Consider the following 23,155-nt stretch of genomic DNA (forward strand, 5'->3'; position numbering starts at 1 on the left):
TTAGACTGTCATTATAAGTGTCTGACAACAAAGGTAAACACAGGAAGTAGCCACTTGTAGCAGCATTATGTCTAACTGCATAGGGATCTATACAGTGCTGTGTACACCCATACACACACGTAAACACATACATGAACATATGCTTGTTTATTAGTTTAGTAGTTGACCACATAGTGAAAGTGTGTGAAGTGCCTGAGGCTAGATCCAATCATTTCAATGCTTGTCTCCCTCCTCCATCACTGGGCTGTTCTCTCTTTGTCTTGCTGTCTGTGTACACTGTAATTAAAAACTTAATTATTGATGCTGCAGAACTGTTAAGGCAAAAGTGGAACTGATAAAATACAGAGGACAGACACGCACACGCACGCTTACACATTAAGTTATTATCCACAGTCCACCTTTCTTTCTTACTTACAACCAGAGGCCACATGTCAGCTGCAGCTGTTGTCTTTTGTTTGAACAATCTGCATGAGGTGAGTGTGTGTATACAGTATGTGTGCCTCTGTGCAATTCATTCTCCTGAGGTGAAGGGCTCTGTGCGGTGACTAATGAGCCAGTCTACAACATTACTTAGAGTAATACCTCAACCAGCACTACTAAAACTCTACAGGACACAGGTGGCCCAATGTGCCTGTGTATATGTAACTTGGTTTCTGTCTGTATCTATATGTGTGCAGGTTAAAGTGTGTTTTCAAAATCACATTTCCTCCTTTTCCACAACTGACATAATGATTACTGCCATGCAATTTAAGCTCATTTTTGAAAATTATTTGAATGATAGACTTTCATGATGCTGTCATTTGTTCTTTTGCTGGATGTAATCATTGTTGCAATGGAAAAAATGGTTATGTGAGTACTATTACTTAATAATGCCAGACTTCCACAAATAGATGCTTTGGTGATGTTTCCTATTAGATTAAATACAATGACAGCAGGAACTTGTTTTTGTGTGTGTTTGTGTATGTAGTACCAGACACTCTTTCCCCAGAAACTAGAAAGGTAAATGTAAAAAATATTCCAAACATACTTAGTCACATGAATTTGGCTAAAGAAAACGTCTGTGTCTACTGTACTTTCTGAAAGAGGAAACTATAGTTTTTACAAGCACCCTTTAAGCCTATGGGGAGAGTGTTTAATACAATCAAGCATTCATGAATATTGAAACCAATACATAAAAATCCCACACATACATTATCATATAGCTTGCTTATAGCTTCAGCTGCTGTACTCATCATCATGCCCTCAACATCATCAACAATAAACTATACTAAAAATTACTTACTAACAGTTATACTACTAACAATTAGTAAAAGTCACCATGGCTAAACAATTTTTATAAAGTATGCTAGATGATTAAGGGATTCGACTGTTAGTCACAGTTTTGACCTCTTTCCAAAAACTCATTATAACTGTGACTTTGAAATCCTGACAAGTGTATCTGCCCTCATAGTAGTCTCATTTATTTAAAATGCAGTGTGGTGCATATGTATTTTTAGCAATGGTAGATTTTTATGCCCAAGTGCCTTACTTCAGCATCAACCCACAACAAAAACGCTTTCACTGCAATGTTGAGTTCAGCCACATGTTTATGAACATTATACAGTCTGTCATAGGCACAGCATAGTTTCCCTCTATGTTGTCCTTTTTTCACTTTACTCAAGGTAACATCTCTAGGAATTTCTATGCTATTTAAAAGACGATCAGTATGTCTGGCATACTTGTGTAAAGTGTTGACATTATCACCTTCAGTAGATAATGCAGGTAAGGTTTCAACATTCACAGTCATTGCAACAGGTTTATGGTGCCCTTTCTGTAATAGATCTCAGTATTAACAAGTATAGCATGTGCATCAGATATACATGATCAGGCATGATATTATGTCACAGGCTTTACTGATATACAACATGTTAAACTGTTTGCATACAACATTTTACTCATGTTGTTTACTGATGTGACTCAGGTCATTTTACTCTCACTGCAAAATTTTGCAGTTTTCTGAAATCCACCATTAGATTAACACATATTTTGTCATTATCCTTAACAAATGAGTCAATAAAAGTTCATCTATTATACACCCTTCTGTCACAGATATACCCAATGTCAATGCAATTTGATCATACTTAATATTTATAAATATTGTCAGTAAGAACAGCTGATTCTCCAGCTCCATTAAACATTTTGTGTAATGACTTTAGGCTCACAGGATCTTGCTTGGCAAACATGTTTCTTGGATGCATATGTTGTCACAGTCACCAATAAGCCCTTCACAAAGAAACTTGTTTTAGTACCAACACTGTGCCCTACATGCACATCATATGACACAACCAGAATCATATTTGTCATCTTCCATCAGATTGCATGGCATTATTAGTATTCTATTCTTTCTTAGCCTTCTCGCAGCAATTTTCAACATTTACATGTGTTGCAGTTCCATGTAAACAACCCAATATGGCGTAGAGTAATTATTCCATCTCTATAAAAGAAGCATTTTTTGAAGAATTACATGAATTAGCTTAAATTTTGATGCACTGTAGGCTCCCTTCTTCATGATTCATAAATGCATGTGCTTGTCAGACACCAATTGCCTTTCAGAACACAAGATTCAGCAATCTTCTCTTTCAAATTGTACCCACGACTACAATATCCTCTAGTTATATTTATAATGTCATCATCTTCAAGATTCCCTATGTCATGTCTCATAACAGTTCCGTTATCCAGTTGCCTTTATTTAGAGGCGTGTGTTAAGTGTCCTGTGTGTTCTTTGTGCATGTGTTTAATGGAGTCTTTGTGCCCCAGGTGTTGAGCCATATTTTTATTAATCTGTCTCCTGCTGTCACGATGTTACAATAATGAGCACAAGATGTGACATTATGATGTTTTCATGTGTGTGTGTCTGTGTGTGTGCCAGTGTAACGCAGTAATGAGCAGAGGCTATGATACGATCAGAGATATTCCAGTCTCCAGAGCAGATGTTACTCAACCTCCCATCTCCGCTCTGATCATATTAAGCAGACAAGAGGTGTCTGTGTCTCTGTGTGTGTGTGTGTGTGCTTGCATTCGTGTTTTTTGTGTGTGACAGACAGAAAGAGAGAGAGACAGGGAGTGGGAGGGAACGGTGCAGATGGGGAATTCTAACTAGACTTATGGTAGGCTAGGGACAGGCGTCTAATACGTTCATTGAGAAGAAATCCAAACTGGATTGGTGGATCACAACATGCTCGCTTTAACATCTGAATATTTGGTTTGGAGACAGTTAAGACCCTTGACTGTGAAGAGATGTCATCTTCATATCTAATAACAACTGGCATTAATGAAATGTGTGACAAGCAGCACTTTTCAGAATCAATATGTGTATCATTATCAAGTTGATTGTGATACTGTTATAATTACAATAATCTTAATCTGACAAGATAATTAGTAGCCTCTATCGCACAGCATTTTGAGATACAGTAGCGTCACATGAACGTTGTTGCCTCTTGACACTGTTGCTACTACACTTCCATCATTACTCTCGCTAGAAAAACAGCACTCAGACTTCCAGTGAAATCTGATCAGGTGACACACTATATAAAATCTCTGATGTGGACAGTACGAGATATACACATCCCTGAGATACACGCATGAGAGCAAAAGAGCCAAAGAGAGCGAATGAGACAGGGAGCAGCTGTAGATTTACTGTTCCCATCGGAGGGTTTGGCCTCTGAGAGAAGCCATGTGGAGCAGCACAGCTCTCCCCTGGGCTCTCACAGCTGCAGATACCTCTGCTCTTTCTTTCTGTCTCATGCTCACTTTCTCTACTTAGTCATCTCACCTCCCTTTCCTTCGATCCTTGCATCTCTCCCTTTCTGTGTTCTTCTTTCTCCAGCCCATACTGTATCTCTCCTGTGTCAAGCTCCTGGCTTCTTGCCACAGTTCTCTGTCAGACTGGAATTTGAAATCAACCTTACTTTATCTCATCTGACCCCTGCTTCTCTCGTATCATGCTCCTTCCTTTGTCTCCCTCAGTGCAACTCTCCTTTTTACCTTTCTGTGCTCTTTTGTATTGCTCCTCTGTAAACCTTCCTCCTGTCTCCTTCTGTCCTTTTATTTGTCTCTCTGTCCATCTCCTCATTCTCCATGTCTTGTCTCTCTTAAGTCCCCTCTTGTTCCTTACTCCTCTTTTCCTTTTTATCTTTTTTTTTCTTCTGCTATCCCTGTTTACATACACCCACAATATATTTATTAGATATGCACACAGGAAGGTGCAGTTGTTTGTCCTTTTCCCAGGAAACAAACTAATGTATTGTCAGATAATGTCTCCACCATTCTTTACTGAACTAACTCCCCCCCATCCATCCCCACGTCTATCTCTTCATCATTCCACTGCTTATTCTCATAAGCTAAGTTTTAATGAGAACTTCGAACACTGTGATCATGCTGACTCTGAATATTGTTTTTTCTCTCTTTGGACTGTCCTCTCCGTTAATCCATCTGCTCATAATTTATGTCTTTCCCTCTTTTCAGACTCCTCTCTATTCCGCTTCTCATACTGACCCTCAGCGCCTCCCTTATTTTTACTTTCTTGCCGTCCCTTTGAGTTGGGACTCATTACAACAAATAGATAACATTCATGAATGTGGACATGTTGTCAGAAACGAGGAAGGGAGAACTAAGAGAGGATATGGGTGTTAATGATCTTTTACACCCTTACTACTCTTGTGAGTATTGCTTTGTTGTCTGAAGGAGAAAGCAGTTGTGCTCTGAATGGCCCATTGATTTCAGGCATGTGGAGCCTTTAGACACACACATACACAAACGCACGTGCACACACATGGGGAGTCTGGGAGGCTCTATGAGGTTTAGCAGAGCCTGTCTCATCTTCCCTGTCTATCCTTTAAGCTGTGCTCTTCTTTCTCACTAAATGCATGGCGGGCTGCTGGGCTGCCCTGGCAGAATGACAACTAAGACTGGTGAGAGCAGGGCAGAAATATCTCACTGTGGGGCTAGCAGGTAGGATTCTAGTGCAATCCAACACTCAGGGCATCTCAAGTCATTTCTGTGCTCTCAATTGCTGCAGCGAAATGATCTAATCAATTTGCCTGAAGTGAGAAATACTATGTGCCCGATTTGGCTACTGGATTATTGATAGGCACAACAGTTGCTGCAGTCATCATTAGGCCGTTTTTATGTTCAACTGGGATTAAGATATAGCTAACCAACGATGCTGCCCTCGGACAGTATTGAACATTTTTGCCTCATAGTATTAGATTTTATGATTCTTATGAATTTCTTCTCCTCTTTGGTCTTTTTTTCTCACTGAACCGCCTCATTCCTTCAACCACTCTGCCTCCCTACTTCCATAGATTTAAATCCCAGTCTCCTCGTGTTCATGCATCCCTCTTCCCCCATTAAGGCTGCAGGGGAGCAGTGGCTCTCCTTAGGTCTCCAGTGGTCATCCGGTGACAGAGTGGACTCATTATGGTGTGGAGCCAAGGTATCTATACTACAATAAGTGAGAGGGAGACTAATGAGCAGTTAGATCAAGCACGCTACAGGGAGTGTGTTACACACTCCCATTAACTAAACCGCTGTAGTGCTAAATTTGTGTGTTTCGACAGAGCAACGTTGGCTTCTAATCAACTGGCGAAGACGACAACTTGCAGTACCTCTGTAATGAACTGTTATGCCAGTTTAGAGTGGTTAGCTGTCACTCAGGGTGCGGTCTCATCAAATGAAGACTCTGTAGTTTACGGCAGATTTGATTGTGGTGTTGCTTTCTTTGGGTAGCCTGACAACCTCTGTGTGTGTATGTGTTTGATAAAGAGAGATATAGAGAGGGATACCGAGAAAAAGAGAGAAAAAGAGAAGGGTAATTAGGTATCTTTCCTCACACACCCCTCCTCACCCTCCCCCACATCTCCCAGAGGGGAGAGAAGCCTCGTCAAAGCCCTGTCATGAATTTTTAACAACCCTGTCGGTCTGCTCTCTTAGGAGGTGTGTGTGTGAGTGTGTGCGGATTTGCATGCGTATGTTTATATATATAGTAGGTGAGAGAAGGGTATTTTGACACATATGCACTGTAGACCTATATTCTCCATTAGTGTCACACAAATTGCCAGAGTATGATGCAAGATGTATCGCGTGTTGAACAGATGTTGCTTATATTCATGTATCATATAGCATACAACATCGTGCTGAGAGGGAATTCCAGGACCAAAGGAGAAATCTTCAATCAATATATTGTGGTCATGCACCTCAGTACAGTATGTGTGTGTTTTCTAGATGCATTTGCCATGATTCTAAACATATACATTTAGAACACTGAACATATTTTGAGAGATGGTTTTTGAGATTTGAGATGATAGAACTCAGATAGCTCAACTCATGTCATGTTCACTTAACATGATGTGACGTTACATTGACATTAGCTGACATTTGACATCAACCTAATGACAAGACATCCAGCACTTGGCCTTTTCAGCATGGATATGAACTGCTGCTACCATTCCCCCTCAGGTGGCACATTATTATAATAAATCTTTTTTTTTTTTTTTTTTTTTTTTTTCATGAAACACTTATGGAATGAAGAACCAGCTTTTTGGGTGTATTTTCTGCTGAAGTGTCACTGAATTGAATTATTATTAAGGAGGAATGGGTTTTTATAGGACTACCAAGTTCCACCTTGGTTCTCCTCGTATATTGTATTCTTAGAGCCTCTGTATACACTGTAAAACAATTTACTGATACTCGGTTTTGCAGGGTTAGCTCTTACTCATGCAAAGGTACCAATAACATTATATGGCTCCAATTAATTGTGAAATTGTTATAAGAGCTGTGGATTCAGATGTAAATCTCCAGATGGAAACACCGAGATAGTCAAAACATCATCAATGTCTGGTGGAAGAGAGCATCAGCAGCATCAAGCATTTGATGAACACAATTCATAAATGGAAAACATATGATTTAGTACATTATGCAGTGATGGAGTGTGTTATTTTTGAATATGATGAACACGGTGCGTAATAAATTCATGATCACTATTCTGTGTTTGTGTGTGTGTATGTGTTTATGGCTTGAATGGGGTGTATATTTAGCTGCTGACAGCCAGTGCAGAGGAGGTGGAGACGGGTCTGGAATAGAGCCCGAGACTGGAGGCCAAAGGGATGGGGCTGTTGATCAAGAATGGAACCATTGCCGACAGCAGACACATGGTCACAGACACACACATACACTTACATATCCCACACTCAGTATCAGCACAGAATCACATCTACTATAAGCACCTCATCCAGTTATTACTCATGCACAGATCAATGCCTGATGTTTTACTTTCCTACTTGCACAGGCTAACAGATGGATATCAGAGGAAGATTTGGCTGTGAATACAGATTATTTTCATAATCTGCAATTGCCATCATCAATTTAAAATACATCCCTACGTGGAGTGAGTTGCTCGGTGCTAGTGTTGTATCCTTGCTGCTGTGGAGGAAACCAGTTTGTCAGGATTTATTAAAGGGCAGTCCTTTCCTCGACAGGGTTGTCATTACCCAGTAAAGTCCAAACAGGGCAAGCAAGGGCCAGGCTAGGCTGTGGTTTGATCAGTGTGGATTTGCCTGGGTGAGCACAAACACAGCATTGTGCAATATAGTGCTTGTTTTGGTTTGGCCTCTCTGCCTGTTGCCTGTCGTATGATTTCACTGTTGTGACTTTTTCCATCTAGCTGTACAAGGTGTTAGTTGTGACACTGTGAGGTAGATGTACGCAGTAAAGGTTTCTCCCTCTTTCTCTCTGTGTCATTGTGTTCTTGTTAGTGTTGCTCTTGTTATTTTCCCTCAAAGAAAAGAAAGAGGATGGATTCAAACTGTGAAATATCATAATGAATGACTGTATTGTGTAATTGGAAAGCTATGTCTTAATGCTCACACAGTTTTAAGTGGAATTCCAAACTCATGATGTTTCAACAATAGATATATAGTGTACTTTCTGAGCATCCACAGAGTGGTTAAGGACGATATTTTGTTCCCAGTGTGATACATTGTGCTGTTTGGTTTGTGTTTGACCTTTTTTGTGTTCTGCACAGTGTCTTTATTGCCTCTACTATGTCCTCAATTTGTGAAAGAAAATTTTAGTGCAATAACCACTCATACTATTCTCTTTTTCCCTGTAACTTCTCATTGTCAGTGTGTCTATGTGTGTGCATGTTAGAGAGATGTGCGAGGTTAATTACATTTATATCCCCCTGTTATTTAGTAGTATCCGATTTGATTGACAGCCTCTCAGTTGGTAATCCATTTGCTCTTGACTTTATTCAGTGATCTGCTATTTCTTACACTGCTGACCCCCCCTCATCCCTTTTTTTTCCTCTTCATTTATCTCTCTCTATCTCATGCTCTCTCACACACATACACATACTCATACTACTCTCCCACAGTAAAAACCTTTTCATTCTGACATTATGACACTCTGTGGTGTGGCCTTTAGCAGATAGTGCTGTAAGACCTTGATAGCCCTGTGGTTTGAGCTCTGTGAGTGAGATCATAATAATTTCTCTGTCTCTGCGATGTTCTCCATCATGCTTTTTAACGTACTCTCTTTTGCTCAGGTTTTCTATAATTAGACTGACGCTGTGAAGGTGGCATACCTTGCAGTTTTCAATCTAAATCCCTGTCATAATTCACTCCCCAGAAACTGGCTACAGCTGCTGAGAACTTCCAGATGGAGCATCAGTGGAGAGACGAGTTTGAGGTAACAGAGGGACAGGAAAATACAGACACATACATACAGCACAAACACTAACAGGAATACATGAACAAATGCTTGTATTAAATATGTGTGAGTTTTATATGTGTGTTATATACCCTATGTGAGTTTGGACTCAAGAAAGCACTAGGAGATACGCAGACAAACGTGCATAAATGGTCACAAATGAAGTCTGGATTTACAGGCTATAAATTCTATTCATTATAAATAGGTTTAATCTGTTTGCATCTGTGTGTCATTGGCAGTGATTACAGTTCCATTAGTAAATAGGTTTATTGCACATTATACACAGCGTTATGACGCATTATGCCTCTCATTCCAGATGACAGATACCCTCCTGCTTTCCAAGAACCACAGCGGCAGGCAATTATAACACACAGTAAAGCAGTGGTCAGGAAAAATACTCGTCAGAGAGACAGTTATATACAGTATGTGTCTCAGGTGTGAATTACCATACAGCTTTCTCAATAGCCGGAAAATGCTTCCCTTGAGCCTTGCAAATGGCTGTAGGCACACAGACACAGATGTAAAAAGAGGAGCGTTTTGCACACTCAGCTTTACTCATACACTATTCATTCAAGTGGTAGCACAGACTAGAGTCTTCATTAACATAAAACTGGAGAATTAACTAATGGAGAACTGTTTAGAAACGGATTAAGCATTTTATGATGACATAAATATTACGCTTCTTTGTGCAACACCCTAGAGCATCCGCAGAGTCATATTGGTGCTTATGTATGACTTGTTTACAGGATGATGAAATCGCCTACTACAACGCAAAGGACAATGTGAGTGTGTTTTTTTTTTTTTCACCTTCCACCTATTTGCTCTCTTTCTGTTTAAGCTCCTGCAAACACACAGGTCACACTTAGATATGGGCCAGTAATATGGCTTTGCTACATGGCGCCCTTTCTTTCTTGTCCTCCCTTTCACCTTCTTATCTTTCCTACTCTCCTCCATTTTACTTCTTCTATTCACCACATTCATGTCTTTTTTTTCTTTTTTTTTTCATTTTGCCACAGCCCCTTTTCTGCAATCCCTCCTCTTTTGCCTCCTCTCCACGCTTTTCTTCCTGTGTAGCTTCCTCTCCTTCATCCCTCCTCCCACCCTCTCTCTCAGGTGAAGAGGTTTCTGCCATGTTTCTCCTCTAATTGACAGATGAGATGTATGAGCTGGCTACACTGTTGCTTTATTAGGAAGCAACTGTTCGCACACTCTCTCCCTCCCCCTCTTGCTTTCTCTCTCTTCACCTCACTATCCTCACTGCCTCTCTACCCCGCATTCTTTCCTCCATATCTCATCATGCTTTTCTCCATATATCTCCTTGTCTGTATTGCTCTCATTGATGTAAATTGGTGAATGCATAGAGTTATAAATATCCACAAGGGGCATAGACAATCTGGCTGTCTCCTGCTACTCCTCCCAAGAGAAGATGATAAGAAGGGGAAAAAGCAAGATATCATCAAGCATAGAGTCGATGATGCTATATTTTCTTTGCTGGGAGGGTACGAAAAGTGCAGCAATGACAATATCATGTCAGACAGGGGTTGATGAGGATATATAGTAAGACTGTCATTAAGGTTGTCTAAATGAACCTACAAATTGTTTCAAGCATACAATGATGCTTCAACACATAGAGTAACGAGGTTTTATGATGTCTTAAACCTACGGTCAGCACTACTGTCTGCATCTTGATTTTTTTCCCCCCAGCTGGATGCAAATGAGACAGACGGAAGAAAATACAGGCTTCGACCAGACTTTAAGGAGGACCCATCGTTTAAACGTTTGACCGACCACAACCACACGGCTGTCCACATCCCCACTGACATCTATGATGGCTGTGAGTACATACACACACACACACACACACACACACACACATACTCAAGTGGTAACCATGGATACAACTGACACACCAACCTTTTATGAAATGTTGTTTACAGATGGTGCCTCTAGCAAATTTGCCCATGGCTAAATAATGGCTTAAAAAAAATGATACAGCATAATAAGATCTTCTCCTGTACTCTACTTTCTCTTGGCCAAGCCGTGTGTCCTTGGGATGTAAATGAACTGCAGGTCATGTAACTGAAATGGATCAATGTGTGTTTCCGCCTTTGTCTGAACAAACGTCAAAACATGAGTGTTGCGAGGCATTCATTTACATTCTTTTAAATGTTGAAATGTTTTTATAAGGAGTCTTTTGATTCCTATCAAGGTGCTCTGAGGTTTTTGAATCAATAGTTATGAAACACATAATACAGTCATAAATCAAAGGCTTGATCTAGTCTGTCCCACAAATGTAGTGATCTCACATAATACTATACATGACTACGTTGTAGTCTACATAATATATGTTCCTACAATAGAAAATTGAAGTTTTATTAAAAAATGTGTCATTCTTTAATCAACTCACATAAAAAAACAATGTTTCCCCTACAGTATATCCCTGGTTATGATTATAAAACAGCAATATCAACTAATCAATGTCCTTTTTTCCATTTTTACAACCACGTAAGGGTCATTTCACTGTACTGTTATAAAACAGAATCTGGGCCATTATCTGTTTAATGGCTCATTGGCCCTTATGTCAGTTGCTCTTGAAGAATTATTGGACTTATGGCTCGTGTCTTATGTAAAACAATTTAAGATCTTAATGAAGCATATGTGCATCTGTGACAGGGTGGATTTGTGTCTGTTTGTTATGAAAGTACATTTCTGATCATTTCATCATCATGTGGTGACATTTACCTTGAGTGATTCAGAATAATTGGATCCCCTAGAGTCCCTCTGACATTAGCACAGCTCAAGTTGAATGTCAATGACTTAAGGATGGTCTGTTGAATATCTTAACTGTCTCCTGAATTATGAATTATATTTGAATGGCTTTCTTTTCCTTTATTTTTACATTTTTACATTGAGGACGCTCTTATAAAGTGTGACTTATAATAGGTAAAACCTTCAGTGCCTTGCTCAAGGATACTTCATCGGGACGCATAGTTCATGATGAGTTTTTAGACACAAGTCCAATTACAGGATCATTTCTCCAACCACTAGGTGTCACTGTTCCTGCTTCCTGCATGTTTATTTTTATCTGTGTCTATGTGTGAGATATACAGCACATGAGACTGTGTATCTGTGTGACCGTGTGTGTGTGTGTTTGCATTCAGTAATCATCATGCAGTGAGATGTGGTGCGTCAGCAGTGACTTGAAGGGACAGCAGAATGGAGTGACTTCCACAGCAGGGCTCGCGGCCTGCTGTGGAACCGTCTGGCCCCAAGGTTACGCACCTCACCTTTCCACTGACCCCAGACACAGGGGCAAAAATGAGGGATGGGAATGGGCACACGCTGTTGTCAGACTCTGTTATCTATAAAAGTTCAAGCCCCATTTATTAGCATGCTTTTGAACCCGTTGTGACTTTGTCATTTTTTTTCCTGAGACACCTCTCTGGCCATAATCTGGGCTGGGTGCCATGACTCCTCACACTCCCTTTCTCTCAAGGATGCTGTTTATTGGTAGCCAGTAATGAGTATGCATAGATAGTCTGAACTGCTGGGACCTATCCAGGGCTGAAGTCTGATCTGAATGAGATGAAAGCAACTGTATGTGTGTGTGTGTGTGTGTGTGTGTGTGTGTGTGTGTGTGTGTGTGTGTGAAGACCCAAAGCTAGTGGTGCACTCACATTGTGGAAACCAATCTGTTCTGGAGACTGAAAAGCCAGTTCCTGCAAGTTTATTTTTAGGGTTGAGACTTTGAAGATTGAGGTTAGAATTAGTTAGGCTAGAGTTGGAGTAAGGTTTAAGATTAGGAATGTAGTTCTGATGGAAAAGGGTTAGAGAATGAATCTAGTCAAGTCCCCACATGAATAGCTAGAAAAATGTGTGCGTCTTTGTGCACAGGCTCATACACCGTATACGATATGAGAACCCATGCAAGAGTATGTATTTTGTATGCCTGGAAAAAAAAAGAGACAGAGGATTCATACGTTATTGAGGTTTCAACTCTCCAATTTGATCTCCACCCTATAAATGTTCCAGGAATAGCCTTTGCTCAGCTGGAGAAAATTGGATTTTCTGGGTAAAGTGGGAGGCAAGTTTATGAAATCACCTTCTATAGGCAGCAGCATATCACGTGTGTAAGCTTGGATAGGAAATAGACGTTCAGGTGACAGAAAGATCACAACAGCCACATTTGTTGGTCAAGTGAAGGACAAAGGGCATGAGAAAGAGAGGGAGAGAAAGAGTTTGAGATATAGAAAAGAAAATGGTTGAATTCATGGTGTTTGCCTCTTAACCAAGACAGAATTTCTGGATACAGTGCTGACAATTCATGTATGCAATATGTATGATACCCTAGACAGAGCTTTGGACAGAGCCAGACTAGCTGTTCTCCCCTGTTTCTGTCTTTGTGGTAAACTATCTGGCTGCTGGCTCCATAGCTACATAGTTTTTGTCCAACTTGACCTAATAGAAATATATGAAATGACCACAACTTCTTCTTAACACAACATTGCTGGCATGTAATTTTAACACATTACGTGCCACCACCATGTAAGGTGGTGTTAAGAGGTCGTGGTCATTTCATGTATTTCTGTTAGATCAGGTTGTCTTATTTCAAGCTGTGAAAAATAATGCTCTCTTTAATGTTCAAGGAAATCTAAATCATGTTTGTTAGTGATTTCAATTGCACCCCTGATATCCCACTGAGATTAAGTCATCACTGGGTATAAATTCAGCATGGCATCAAAGCCATGCAGAGTGCAGCCAGGGAATTCATTAGTGTCAGTGGCAATATGGGTGACTAGAGGATATTGTACCCCTTATGAAGCAGCAGAGGAGTTTATTTTATCTGATATTATGACTAATCCAGGAGCACTCAAAACCACTGGAAACACTGATATATTAGTGACTTGTAAGCTTCTGATTTGTTTGTTTCACACAGAATTTCACTTTGTCCAATTGTAGTAAGTGCAGTATAGCCTATATCTGTCTGTGTATCCAGACATGTATCGAACTACCAGTTTACCTACTTCGTTAGATAGTTATCTACCTACCTGTCTATCTTCATCACTTTTCACTCAAAAATCACATAAAGTTTATAATTTTACTCATTATCTAACATGGGCTATGGTGCTATTTTCTCTCCCTGTTCCCTTTAAAATTCTACACTTAATGAGGGAAGCACATTACTGTGCACACACACCACATACTCTCTCTCTCTCTTTCCATAATAAAAAAACATGCACTCCTGGCAACTGAGGCTTCATTAACTCTCCCCTCTAGAGGCATGCATGCAAATGAACAGTGTTTGCTTTGCACATCAATGAACCACGTCACACTCAATACAGGATACCAATCTATCTCACACACATGCATGCTTACTCACGCACACACGCACATACAGATGTATTAAGTCGCATACAAGTGCACAGACACACGCACACAGTACTGGAATAGTGTAAAGTAAGAGAAGAAGGAAGGAGGGAAAAAAAGAAGAGCAGAGAAGACAGACGGGGAGCAGCAAGAGCTGTGTCTCCATCCATCACAGTGAGTGTTATGTGGCTCTGAGCTGTCTAGGTGCTGTGTCATTACATCCATAACGCCTGTTGCCTCCCACAACACATACTATCAATCACACACATACACACATACAAACACACACACAGAGGTTAACAGGTGTTTCAGTTCAATTAAACTGTGTTTAATATTTTTGTCAGTATAAAACCATAAATTGCCAGAATACCATTCCTCAGTATTTGCTACTAAATACGAGCATCGGCTGGGTGTGCTGACCTAATATTTGATCATGTATCCCACTAGGCGAGTGGGCTGACACTGAGCAGGCCTGTGTGTGAATCTTAATGAAAGTGTTAATCTAGGATGTCCTCGTGTCTTACTCTGGTTACCTTCACCGCTATGTCCCCTGGTCACTGTTGGAGAATAAACATGGACATTTCACATTGTCTTTGGAAAATCAAAAATCTGAATGATATACTATATTTTTTTGTGCCAGTGTGTCTCAAACGTGTCTGTCTTTCTGGTATATGTTGTCTTTTGACATGTATGTGTTTTGTGGGTATTTGTTGTGATATCTAGCCACCATTGTGTTGAATGAGCTGAACTGGACGGAGGCGTTGGAGGATGTGTTTAAAAGGAACAGAGAGGATGACCCGACCCTTCTCTGGCAGGTGTTTGGTAGTGCTACAGGCCTGGCTCGCTACTACCCAGGTAAAAAAAAAAAAAATAGAAAAAATGCCCAACATTTAACACAGAGGAAAGACCCTGGTAAATTATTTTGCCTCCTATGATATATGTATATGTGCATTACACTGAATCAGTCTATCAAATTGGAGATGCACTCATCAGAAGATTATTATTCAGTTGATTGAATTACACACAGTCAGGGAATACATTCACGAGTTTGCTTTGTTCTCCCATCACTGGGCAAATAAATTCAATAGATAATCTCCATTACTCAACTTGCACTGATTTTATATGTGGTTCCATAGATGGTGTCATAGTATCTTTAACTGCATTGCTTTAGAGCTGCTTTCTATCATGAGAGTTCTCTCTGCCAAGTTATTTCTATTTATGAGATTCCCTGTCATCATTGACTCTATATAGCTTTATGGGAAAAAGTTCATGTCTAATATTCATGATTTTTCATTGGCCCTGATTTTATTCCTCTTTGTTCCTTTTTTTTAATACTTAGCATGCATGATAGGCAGTCACACTCTCATACTTGCTTGCTTTCATGACACCCCTCACTAATGGCAAACAGATAGAAAGCAACTGATTATTGTCAAAGCAAGTGAATTCAGTGCTGTAGCCTACTCTTTGCATCTCAGATGAATATTTTATCTTATTTCCCTGCTGTTTACGTTAATGAATAATTTTAGCTAGCATAAAGCATGTTATAGTGTGGATGGTGCAAAAATGTAGGATTCTAGCCAACATCATTATGGCACATATGTAAGGGTTTTTTTTTAAATATATATCTTTCAGAAATGTGCCCTTTTTAAATATATATCTCAATGATGGACAGTGACCTCACACCACTGAGCTGAATACTGTATGAGGCTGCTTTGCCAGATATTTGCAATCACAGTTTTACAGTCAGAAGTGTCATAAATAAAACCATAATAGGTTAATTAGTGATTTATTCCCTATGACTATGTGGGGGTTATAATCAACACAAATCTAATCTCCCCCTAAAGCGTCTCCCTGGATGGATGCTCGCAAGACTCCCAGTAAAATTGACCTGTATGACGTACGCAGGAGACCATGGTAAGAAAGCTTTTATTCAATATAATAATATATTTGGAAAATAGTGTATTAATATTGAGATATTAATTTCAGCACTGTATGTAACACTCCAGAAATATGACCAAAAGTAATGTTTTAAAGAAATCATCCTCTCCAACTTGGATAAAACTGTTATCTCAAAGTATATAATTATGTAAATCATTGACATATAACATATTTTTATTTCATTCATTAACATCCACCTAGGTACATCCAAGGAGCTGCCTCGCCCAAAGACATGCTAATCCTTGTAGACGCGTGAGTTTCTTGATAACTTCATTGATCCATAACCTTCTCATATCAGTCATGATTTCCCCTGATTATAATGCATGCCTTTCTAGATTTGCCAAATAATGTAATGTATTTCCCGAGGCAGCAGCATTTCTAATTACAGCAAGTCAAATCTCTCAGGACAAGAATAAGCAGACAGATTGGTATTGTGGTTTTGTGAGAAGAAGCCATGTATTTCTTTTTCTTGCAGGAGTGGGAGTGTGTCTGGCTTGACTCTCAAACTGATCAGGACCTCCGTCAGTGAGATGCTGGAAACACTGTCTGATGACGACTATGTCAATGTAGTTTATGTGAGTTTTATTAAAGCCTCCACTTGTTAAGCCCTGGGTGGTATTTTTGTGCAAGGTGATGGGGGGAATGATGCACGTTGAGAACAGGGACAGAGAGTGACGCACATGAGAACAGGGACAGAGAGAAGACGCACATTTACACACATTCAGATACATTTGAATGAAGACACACATATAGACATTACAAACATGCCCACACATTCACACACACACACACACACACACACACACACACACACACAGACACACACACACACACACACACACACACACACAAGAGACAGAGAGATGGATGACAAGTAATGAAATATGGATTTCTCCCAGGTCTGGCCACCCTGAAACATGCCTTTAATGAAATACCCACTGCTCTATTTGGTGTACAAGATTAAAACTCGGCACTACATGCCCTCACCCCACCTCCTTACCCGTGTATGTGTGTGTGCACTGTTCCTAAAGGAATTAAAGCTGCACCTCTGACTGGAGTGAACTCTAGGAAACACTCATTCATCACCCTCTTGATCTCTCCATCACTTTTTCCTTGCATCATTGAGTCACACTATTTCTCTCAGCATTTCACCCAATACCTCCATTCATCTCTTTGTGTCAATGAATGATCTCCCTGTACACTGTACGCCTCTCCTCTTCAACCACAACTTTCTTCTTTTCTTTGCTCCCACTTTCTTTCCCCTTCATTTTTACTTTCCTCATCCACCAATCACTCCCATCGTTCTTCTCCATCCACTTTTTCATTCTCTGGCCATCTATTCTTGGTCCTTCCAGGCTTGTGATTACACTCAGAGAGAACCAGTCAGGAGACTGCTTGATGTGTAGATGGGTGCCTGTGGAGGTGTTCATTGAGATAGGTCTTTATAGAGATTGGAGCTGCCTTCGTTCTCCTTGCACAAAGATAGCCATTCAGACTCTGTTTCCTCTCCCTGGGGGACTCTTTGTCTTGGAGAGAATGTATTCTGTTTCACTGTGGACTTGTGATTCTGCAAAGATGTGCAATTATTGGAATCTGTCAGGGAGTTCAGTGCGTGTGTGTGTCTGAGAAAGTGAGACAGAATGAGAGAAAGATTGGTTCAAAGAGTGAAGTCCAAGTGTTTGATTTTTTTCTACTGTCCTCTAAAACTTAAAGTCTGTGGAAAGCAATGATAAATACGTGTTCTGAGTTTGTCACACCACAGAAAAATGTGTAATTAACCACCCAGCCAAATTTGAATGATTAAAAAAATCACAAAGTATATAAAATTAGGTTTCAAAATCATGGAAAAATAAGCAGTATTCTCTACTCTGAAATGCTGGGGGCATGTCCACTCAAAGTACGGCCCAAATGAACAGCCTCTGAGTGAACAACGCTCATACCAAACTCTTGTAGAAAAATACACAATTTAAAATTGGCCTTATTTGTAGGTGCAAGGCAAGTAACATGGATGATATTTTAGGAAGTGTTTACTTTGGCACATATTTTGTAGGTAAATATGGACTTATTTCAGTAAAAATGTAACTTAAATGACTTGTTAAATGCACAATATGTAATTTCTGCCGCTAGGGGTCCCTCAAAAAAATAACAAAAGACGGAGTTTGATGATGTTGTGAATTAGCGTGGGATCATGGGAGTTGTTTTCTTCATTGTTAAACAACCAGCTTCTCCCAGTTAAGATTCCTTCAGTATTCATCGTGCAGGAGGTTTTTACCAGAAGCCGAATTATCCACAGAGGTCTCTTCCTCCTTATCATCTTGTGTGCATGTACTCTTTGGTAGAGGGGGTATGACGACATTGACAGGAGTTCAAATGAAACGGACCATAATCTTGTTCAAAACTATGGATTTCTTTGGGTTTGAAAATAGTTGGAAACATTTGAGATAATATAAGTACACAACTCAACAGAATATATGAAACATTCCTAGTCATTTTTAGACATTTTAATGTAGGATAGTTACATATTATAGCTTTAACAAGCAATCCATTACCAATCATTATTATGTTAAATTGTCATTTTTTTCAATGGAGTTCGGTGCACTTAACATCATACTTCTCTGCTGGAAAGTCCTTGGTGGCTTCATTGTGGCCATCAGCCTTGTAGCAATTGTCTCTCACACTGCAAATCCTCTGCCTCTGGCCGGGGCCCTCCCAGCCACACAGCCGGTGCTAAAGAGGAAGCCGCTGGTAGCACCACCTGTCAATGAATGCTTCAGCTGGATTTGAAATAATTCCTTGAGCGCTAATGTTGACCGAAAATGACCCAATTCACCAGTAACAGTGGATTATCTGAAGTGAGTCCCAGTTGTCCCCGATGAAAGTTTGTAAAACTACCTGCTGTAAAAATAATAACTATGAGTATGTGCGCTCTAGTGTTTATATAGTGGCGGCATGGTCATGCTAGAAACAACTCTATGTCATTGAGCGACCATTTCAGGCCCACCCAAAAAATCCTGAACACAGAAATGGTGAAAAACCGTAGTTCACTGTCTTTTCAAATGTTTTCAGCATTTATTTTCTAACATGTAAAATGTGTTTAAAAAAAAAACAACCCTGATTTTCCTTTTCACGGATGGCAATGGGTGTGATGCAGTAATGAAGTGAAGAAGATGCAAGGCCGTGGATGTGTTAAGGTGCTGTTCAGGATCATTTATTACAATTTGGCTCTTATTTTTATAGTTTCAACCATCATTTTTAATATTTTGTACTCACCAAATTACAGTATAACTGCAGAGATCTGGCGACACGGTGTCACCACTACAACAGTCAGACGGGATAAGAAACATTAGCAGCCAGTCAGATGATCAGATGGATTGTAAATAAGCAGTTTAGTCACATTATCTAAATTACATGTACCCAAAATGTTTGTAGTGATCCCTCACTAGACAGGAAAACTACTGTATGTGCACACAAAACTATGACTAGTACAGTAGGTCAGTTGGGGTCATATTTTAATGTTCGCCTCATCTTTTACAAATAAGTTTGACTGGCCTAGAGTTCTGTTTACAACCTGTATGATCGTCTGATTGCTCGTTTGTCTTGCTCAATCGTGACTTCTTTTTAGTGATGTTGCTGCATTTCCAGATCTCAGTAATCAACTTGGTGACCACAGTGTTATAATTACCAGTCAGCCCCTTATTTCCCTTCATCCTGCCACTTAATGTATCAACCAGCAAACTGTAAATCAGTGGTGGCCAATTTTTTCTCTACCACACCAAAACTCATTATTCTTGCTCTCTGTCGCCTTCTCTCCATATCTGTTTCTTTCTGTCATTGACTCACTTACTCATACACACCCACATGCATGCACGCATATTGCCCTATGTATGGCCCTGAGGGTATTGTAACTTGACACTAAATCATTAATCTCTGATATTGCCCATAAATCCTTCCTCATTAACAGTAGCCCAGGGACTAAGTTGGCATTTGGTCATAGAAGATGCTCACACACTTCCTCAGCAGCTGTGGTAGGTCAGAGGAATGCTGATGGCTGTTCCTTCCCGTTCCTTATTTCTTTCCCAGTCTGTCCTCATCCTCTGTATATTTTCGCCTGCTTTTGTTTTCTCTCTTTTCCTCACCCTCCTACCTCCAATGAACCTCCATCACTTTTATCCAGCCTGTTCAGCCGTGTTAGCCGGTGTCAGTGCTGTTAGCCAGCATCAGTCCAGTGGGCAAGTCAGAGTGCCAAGCCAGAGTAGCAGAATGTCCAGGGGGATTAAGGCTTGAAGATTAGCCTTCTCTCTTGTGTCATCACTAATCCATTCCCAAGGCCTGGACCATCACACACACACACACACACACACACACACACACACACACAGAGACACACACACACACACACACACATACACCTTTCCCTAAAACACTTTATTTGATCTTACATGACAATTTGTGTTTTTCAGCAATGATATATGTTTTTCTTCATTTTTGACATAATGATCTCATCTACAGAAATAGTACCTTTCCAATCAGTATAATGATTGATGTGTCACATATGTGAGCTCATTATTTTCTATACTAGATACACGACCTCACTTTCCTACTTTTAAATCCTATATTCACACCCTCTCTGTTGTCTTTTTCTGTCCTTTTCCTTTCGCTTTCTGCTTGTCAACCTCCCACATTCCTGTCTCACCTTACTCACTTCTTCTCCTTTTAATAGATTATGTGATAAAAGATCCCTGTCTGCTCTATGTGGGCAATTATGTGAACCTCCACTATGTTTGTGTGCGTGCACACGCGTATGGGTTCGCGTGTGTTTATGTGCTGTCGCCTTGATTCTATCTTTTTGTCAAACCGCAGCCATTATAATATTACCTTTTAGTCCAATAAAGATGTGTATGTCCGTTATTGTCAATCTAAAAGGAATTTCAAGGCCGTCAGGCTCATTGGAAACACACACACGCACACTCCTCCACACACACACACACGCGGTCCGGGGTCTCTTTTGCCTCCCGGCTTGTCTGTGTAGATCAGTGTTTTCAGCCTCCCTATTGGCCATCTCACAGAGACACATTGATTAGTTGAGATTGATGAGGTGCAGTATTGTTTTAGAAGAGTTCTGCAACACAATAGATGTGCTGGTTTCAACCCTGCTGTCCCATGTCCTTCATACACAAATATTATATATTCTATTCTATAATTTATTCCAAAAAATTGTACTTATTGTTATTGTGAGCACTTTGAATATGTCCTTTCTGTTCACTCACTTCAGATATTTAATGATGAAAATATGGACCATCAGTTTGACTTGAAGCACAAGTTGGTATAGAAAAAGACAGACTTTCTGTGTTGGATGGAGTGTGTGTGTGTGTGTGTGTGTGTGTGTGTGTGTGTGTGTGTATGCTGCAGGGTGAAAATGAGGAGCTCTCACCTTTAAAAAAAAGAAGTGTTGCTGCCTAACTTCATTCTTATATAGCAGAATCTTGTTTCCATGGGTACCAAATCGTTGAGCTCCGAGGATGTGAAGCAATTAGTGGAGCTTGATGAATGTGTCTGTTTACCACTGCCTGATAACAGCCAAGGCCAGGTGGGAGTGTGTGTGTGTGTGTATGTGAGTGTGTATGCACGTGCGCTGCATCTTTTTATCATTCGTTACATATGCTCACGTTGTAATTGTATGAATAATTTGTAGGCCATAACTCCTTGCCTCTGTTTACCAGTTTAACACCAGGGTGAAGAAGACGGCATGTTTCGAACATCTGGTACAAGCCAACGTGAGGAACAAGAAGTTGCTGAAGGATGCTGTGCAGAACATCACAGCCAAAGGAATCACAAACTACACAAAAGGCTTTGAGTTTGCTTTTGAGCAGCTCTCTGCGGTAAGATTTTTCAGTTTCACATTTTTGTTAATGAAAACATCCTATCATGTCTCACTTAAGTGCAACTCAGAGCACAAGAGGCTTAAAACAAGTTTTGAATGAATGATACCTGTGATGATGCCATATTTTCAGCAGCAACAGAGTATTGTCTTTTACTGCCATCTGCTGGTAGAATGTGTTACTACTCTTGAACTGTCCAGACAATGACAAATATTTAATTGTTACAGATGAATGACCTCCCATGACAACCCGTTATCATTAAGTGAGGTTATATAACAGTACTGCTTTAAGTAGTGTATGTGATAAACTTTGAATTTGGTCTTGTTCATATATTTTATATAACTTTACAGATACAGTAGGTTAGATATATGTTGCTTATTTAGGTATGATTTGATAAGAGCTGTCAACAAGACTGAAAGGCTTGCTTGTTGTTGTTGCTCCAATGTTCATACTGTCCCAAATTTAGATTATGCTGGACTGAAACAAACAATTGTGGCACCAAAGGAAAGGCCGCTGGCTCATTCACATCAAAAGGTTTCATCCCTCGGGAGCATGAATGTGTTTGAGAAGTTTCATGGCAGGCTGCTGATTAAATTATGTGCAGTGTTTGTATTTTGAGCTGATGGTGGCATGAAAGGAAACCAAAATAATTATGATTTATTGACTGCGAACCATGCATATGCACATATTTTATGGGATTCTGCTGTGGATATTAATGTGAGATATGAACCAGAGGTTGATCAAGTAGTTTTTACCTGATGATGGCTCTAGATGAAGTCATGAAGCGTGCCAAAGTTTATTACAGTGTGAACAGTTATTGCTTTCTCAGCCAAAATGTTGGATGGACCAGCAGACTGACCAAAAGTGTCCTAATTATGCCTACTTGCTGTAATGGGGATTAAAAAAAACTACACAAGATCCTCATGTTTTTCCTTTTACTAGACTAATGTGAGCAGAGCAAACTGCAATAAGATCATTATGCTGTTTACTGATGGAGGAGAAGAAAGAGCTCAGGCCATACTGGAGAAATACAATGCTGACAAAAAGGTAAAAAATACACTTACAAAAACACACAGAGCGTATGATACTGCAGTGTGAATCGTTTGCTTTTTATCTTTATGTGCTTTTCTGTGCTTCCATTGAAGTTTTTGTCAGACTCAGCTTTTTGGAGTTCCCTTTGGGTTGAAACTTCCATGTGCATATCCTCCAAAGGTTTATGCAGATGG

The 23,155-nt window shown here is 40.0% G+C and overlaps 1 protein-coding gene across 1 annotated transcript in view; it reads left to right on the forward strand.

Annotated features, from left to right (window-relative positions):
- LOC121896653 (voltage-dependent calcium channel subunit alpha-2/delta-1) overlaps window positions 1-23,155 on the forward strand; it is a 58,767-nt gene that overhangs the window by 10,460 nt on the left and 25,152 nt on the right. The window contains exons 4-12 of the mRNA XM_042410556.1: window positions 8,665-8,724; window positions 9,492-9,527; window positions 10,450-10,579; window positions 14,836-14,967; window positions 15,957-16,026; window positions 16,252-16,302; window positions 16,526-16,625; window positions 21,771-21,929; window positions 22,872-22,976. Coding sequence (XP_042266490.1) covers window positions 8,665-8,724; window positions 9,492-9,527; window positions 10,450-10,579; window positions 14,836-14,967; window positions 15,957-16,026; window positions 16,252-16,302; window positions 16,526-16,625; window positions 21,771-21,929; window positions 22,872-22,976 — 843 coding nt within the window. The remainder of the gene's footprint in view (window positions 1-8,664; window positions 8,725-9,491; window positions 9,528-10,449; window positions 10,580-14,835; window positions 14,968-15,956; window positions 16,027-16,251; window positions 16,303-16,525; window positions 16,626-21,770; window positions 21,930-22,871; window positions 22,977-23,155) is intronic.

Source organism: Thunnus maccoyii, chromosome 5, assembly GCF_910596095.1.
Source record: "Thunnus maccoyii chromosome 5, fThuMac1.1, whole genome shotgun sequence".
Classification (NCBI taxonomy): domain Eukaryota; kingdom Metazoa; phylum Chordata; class Actinopteri; order Scombriformes; family Scombridae; genus Thunnus; species Thunnus maccoyii.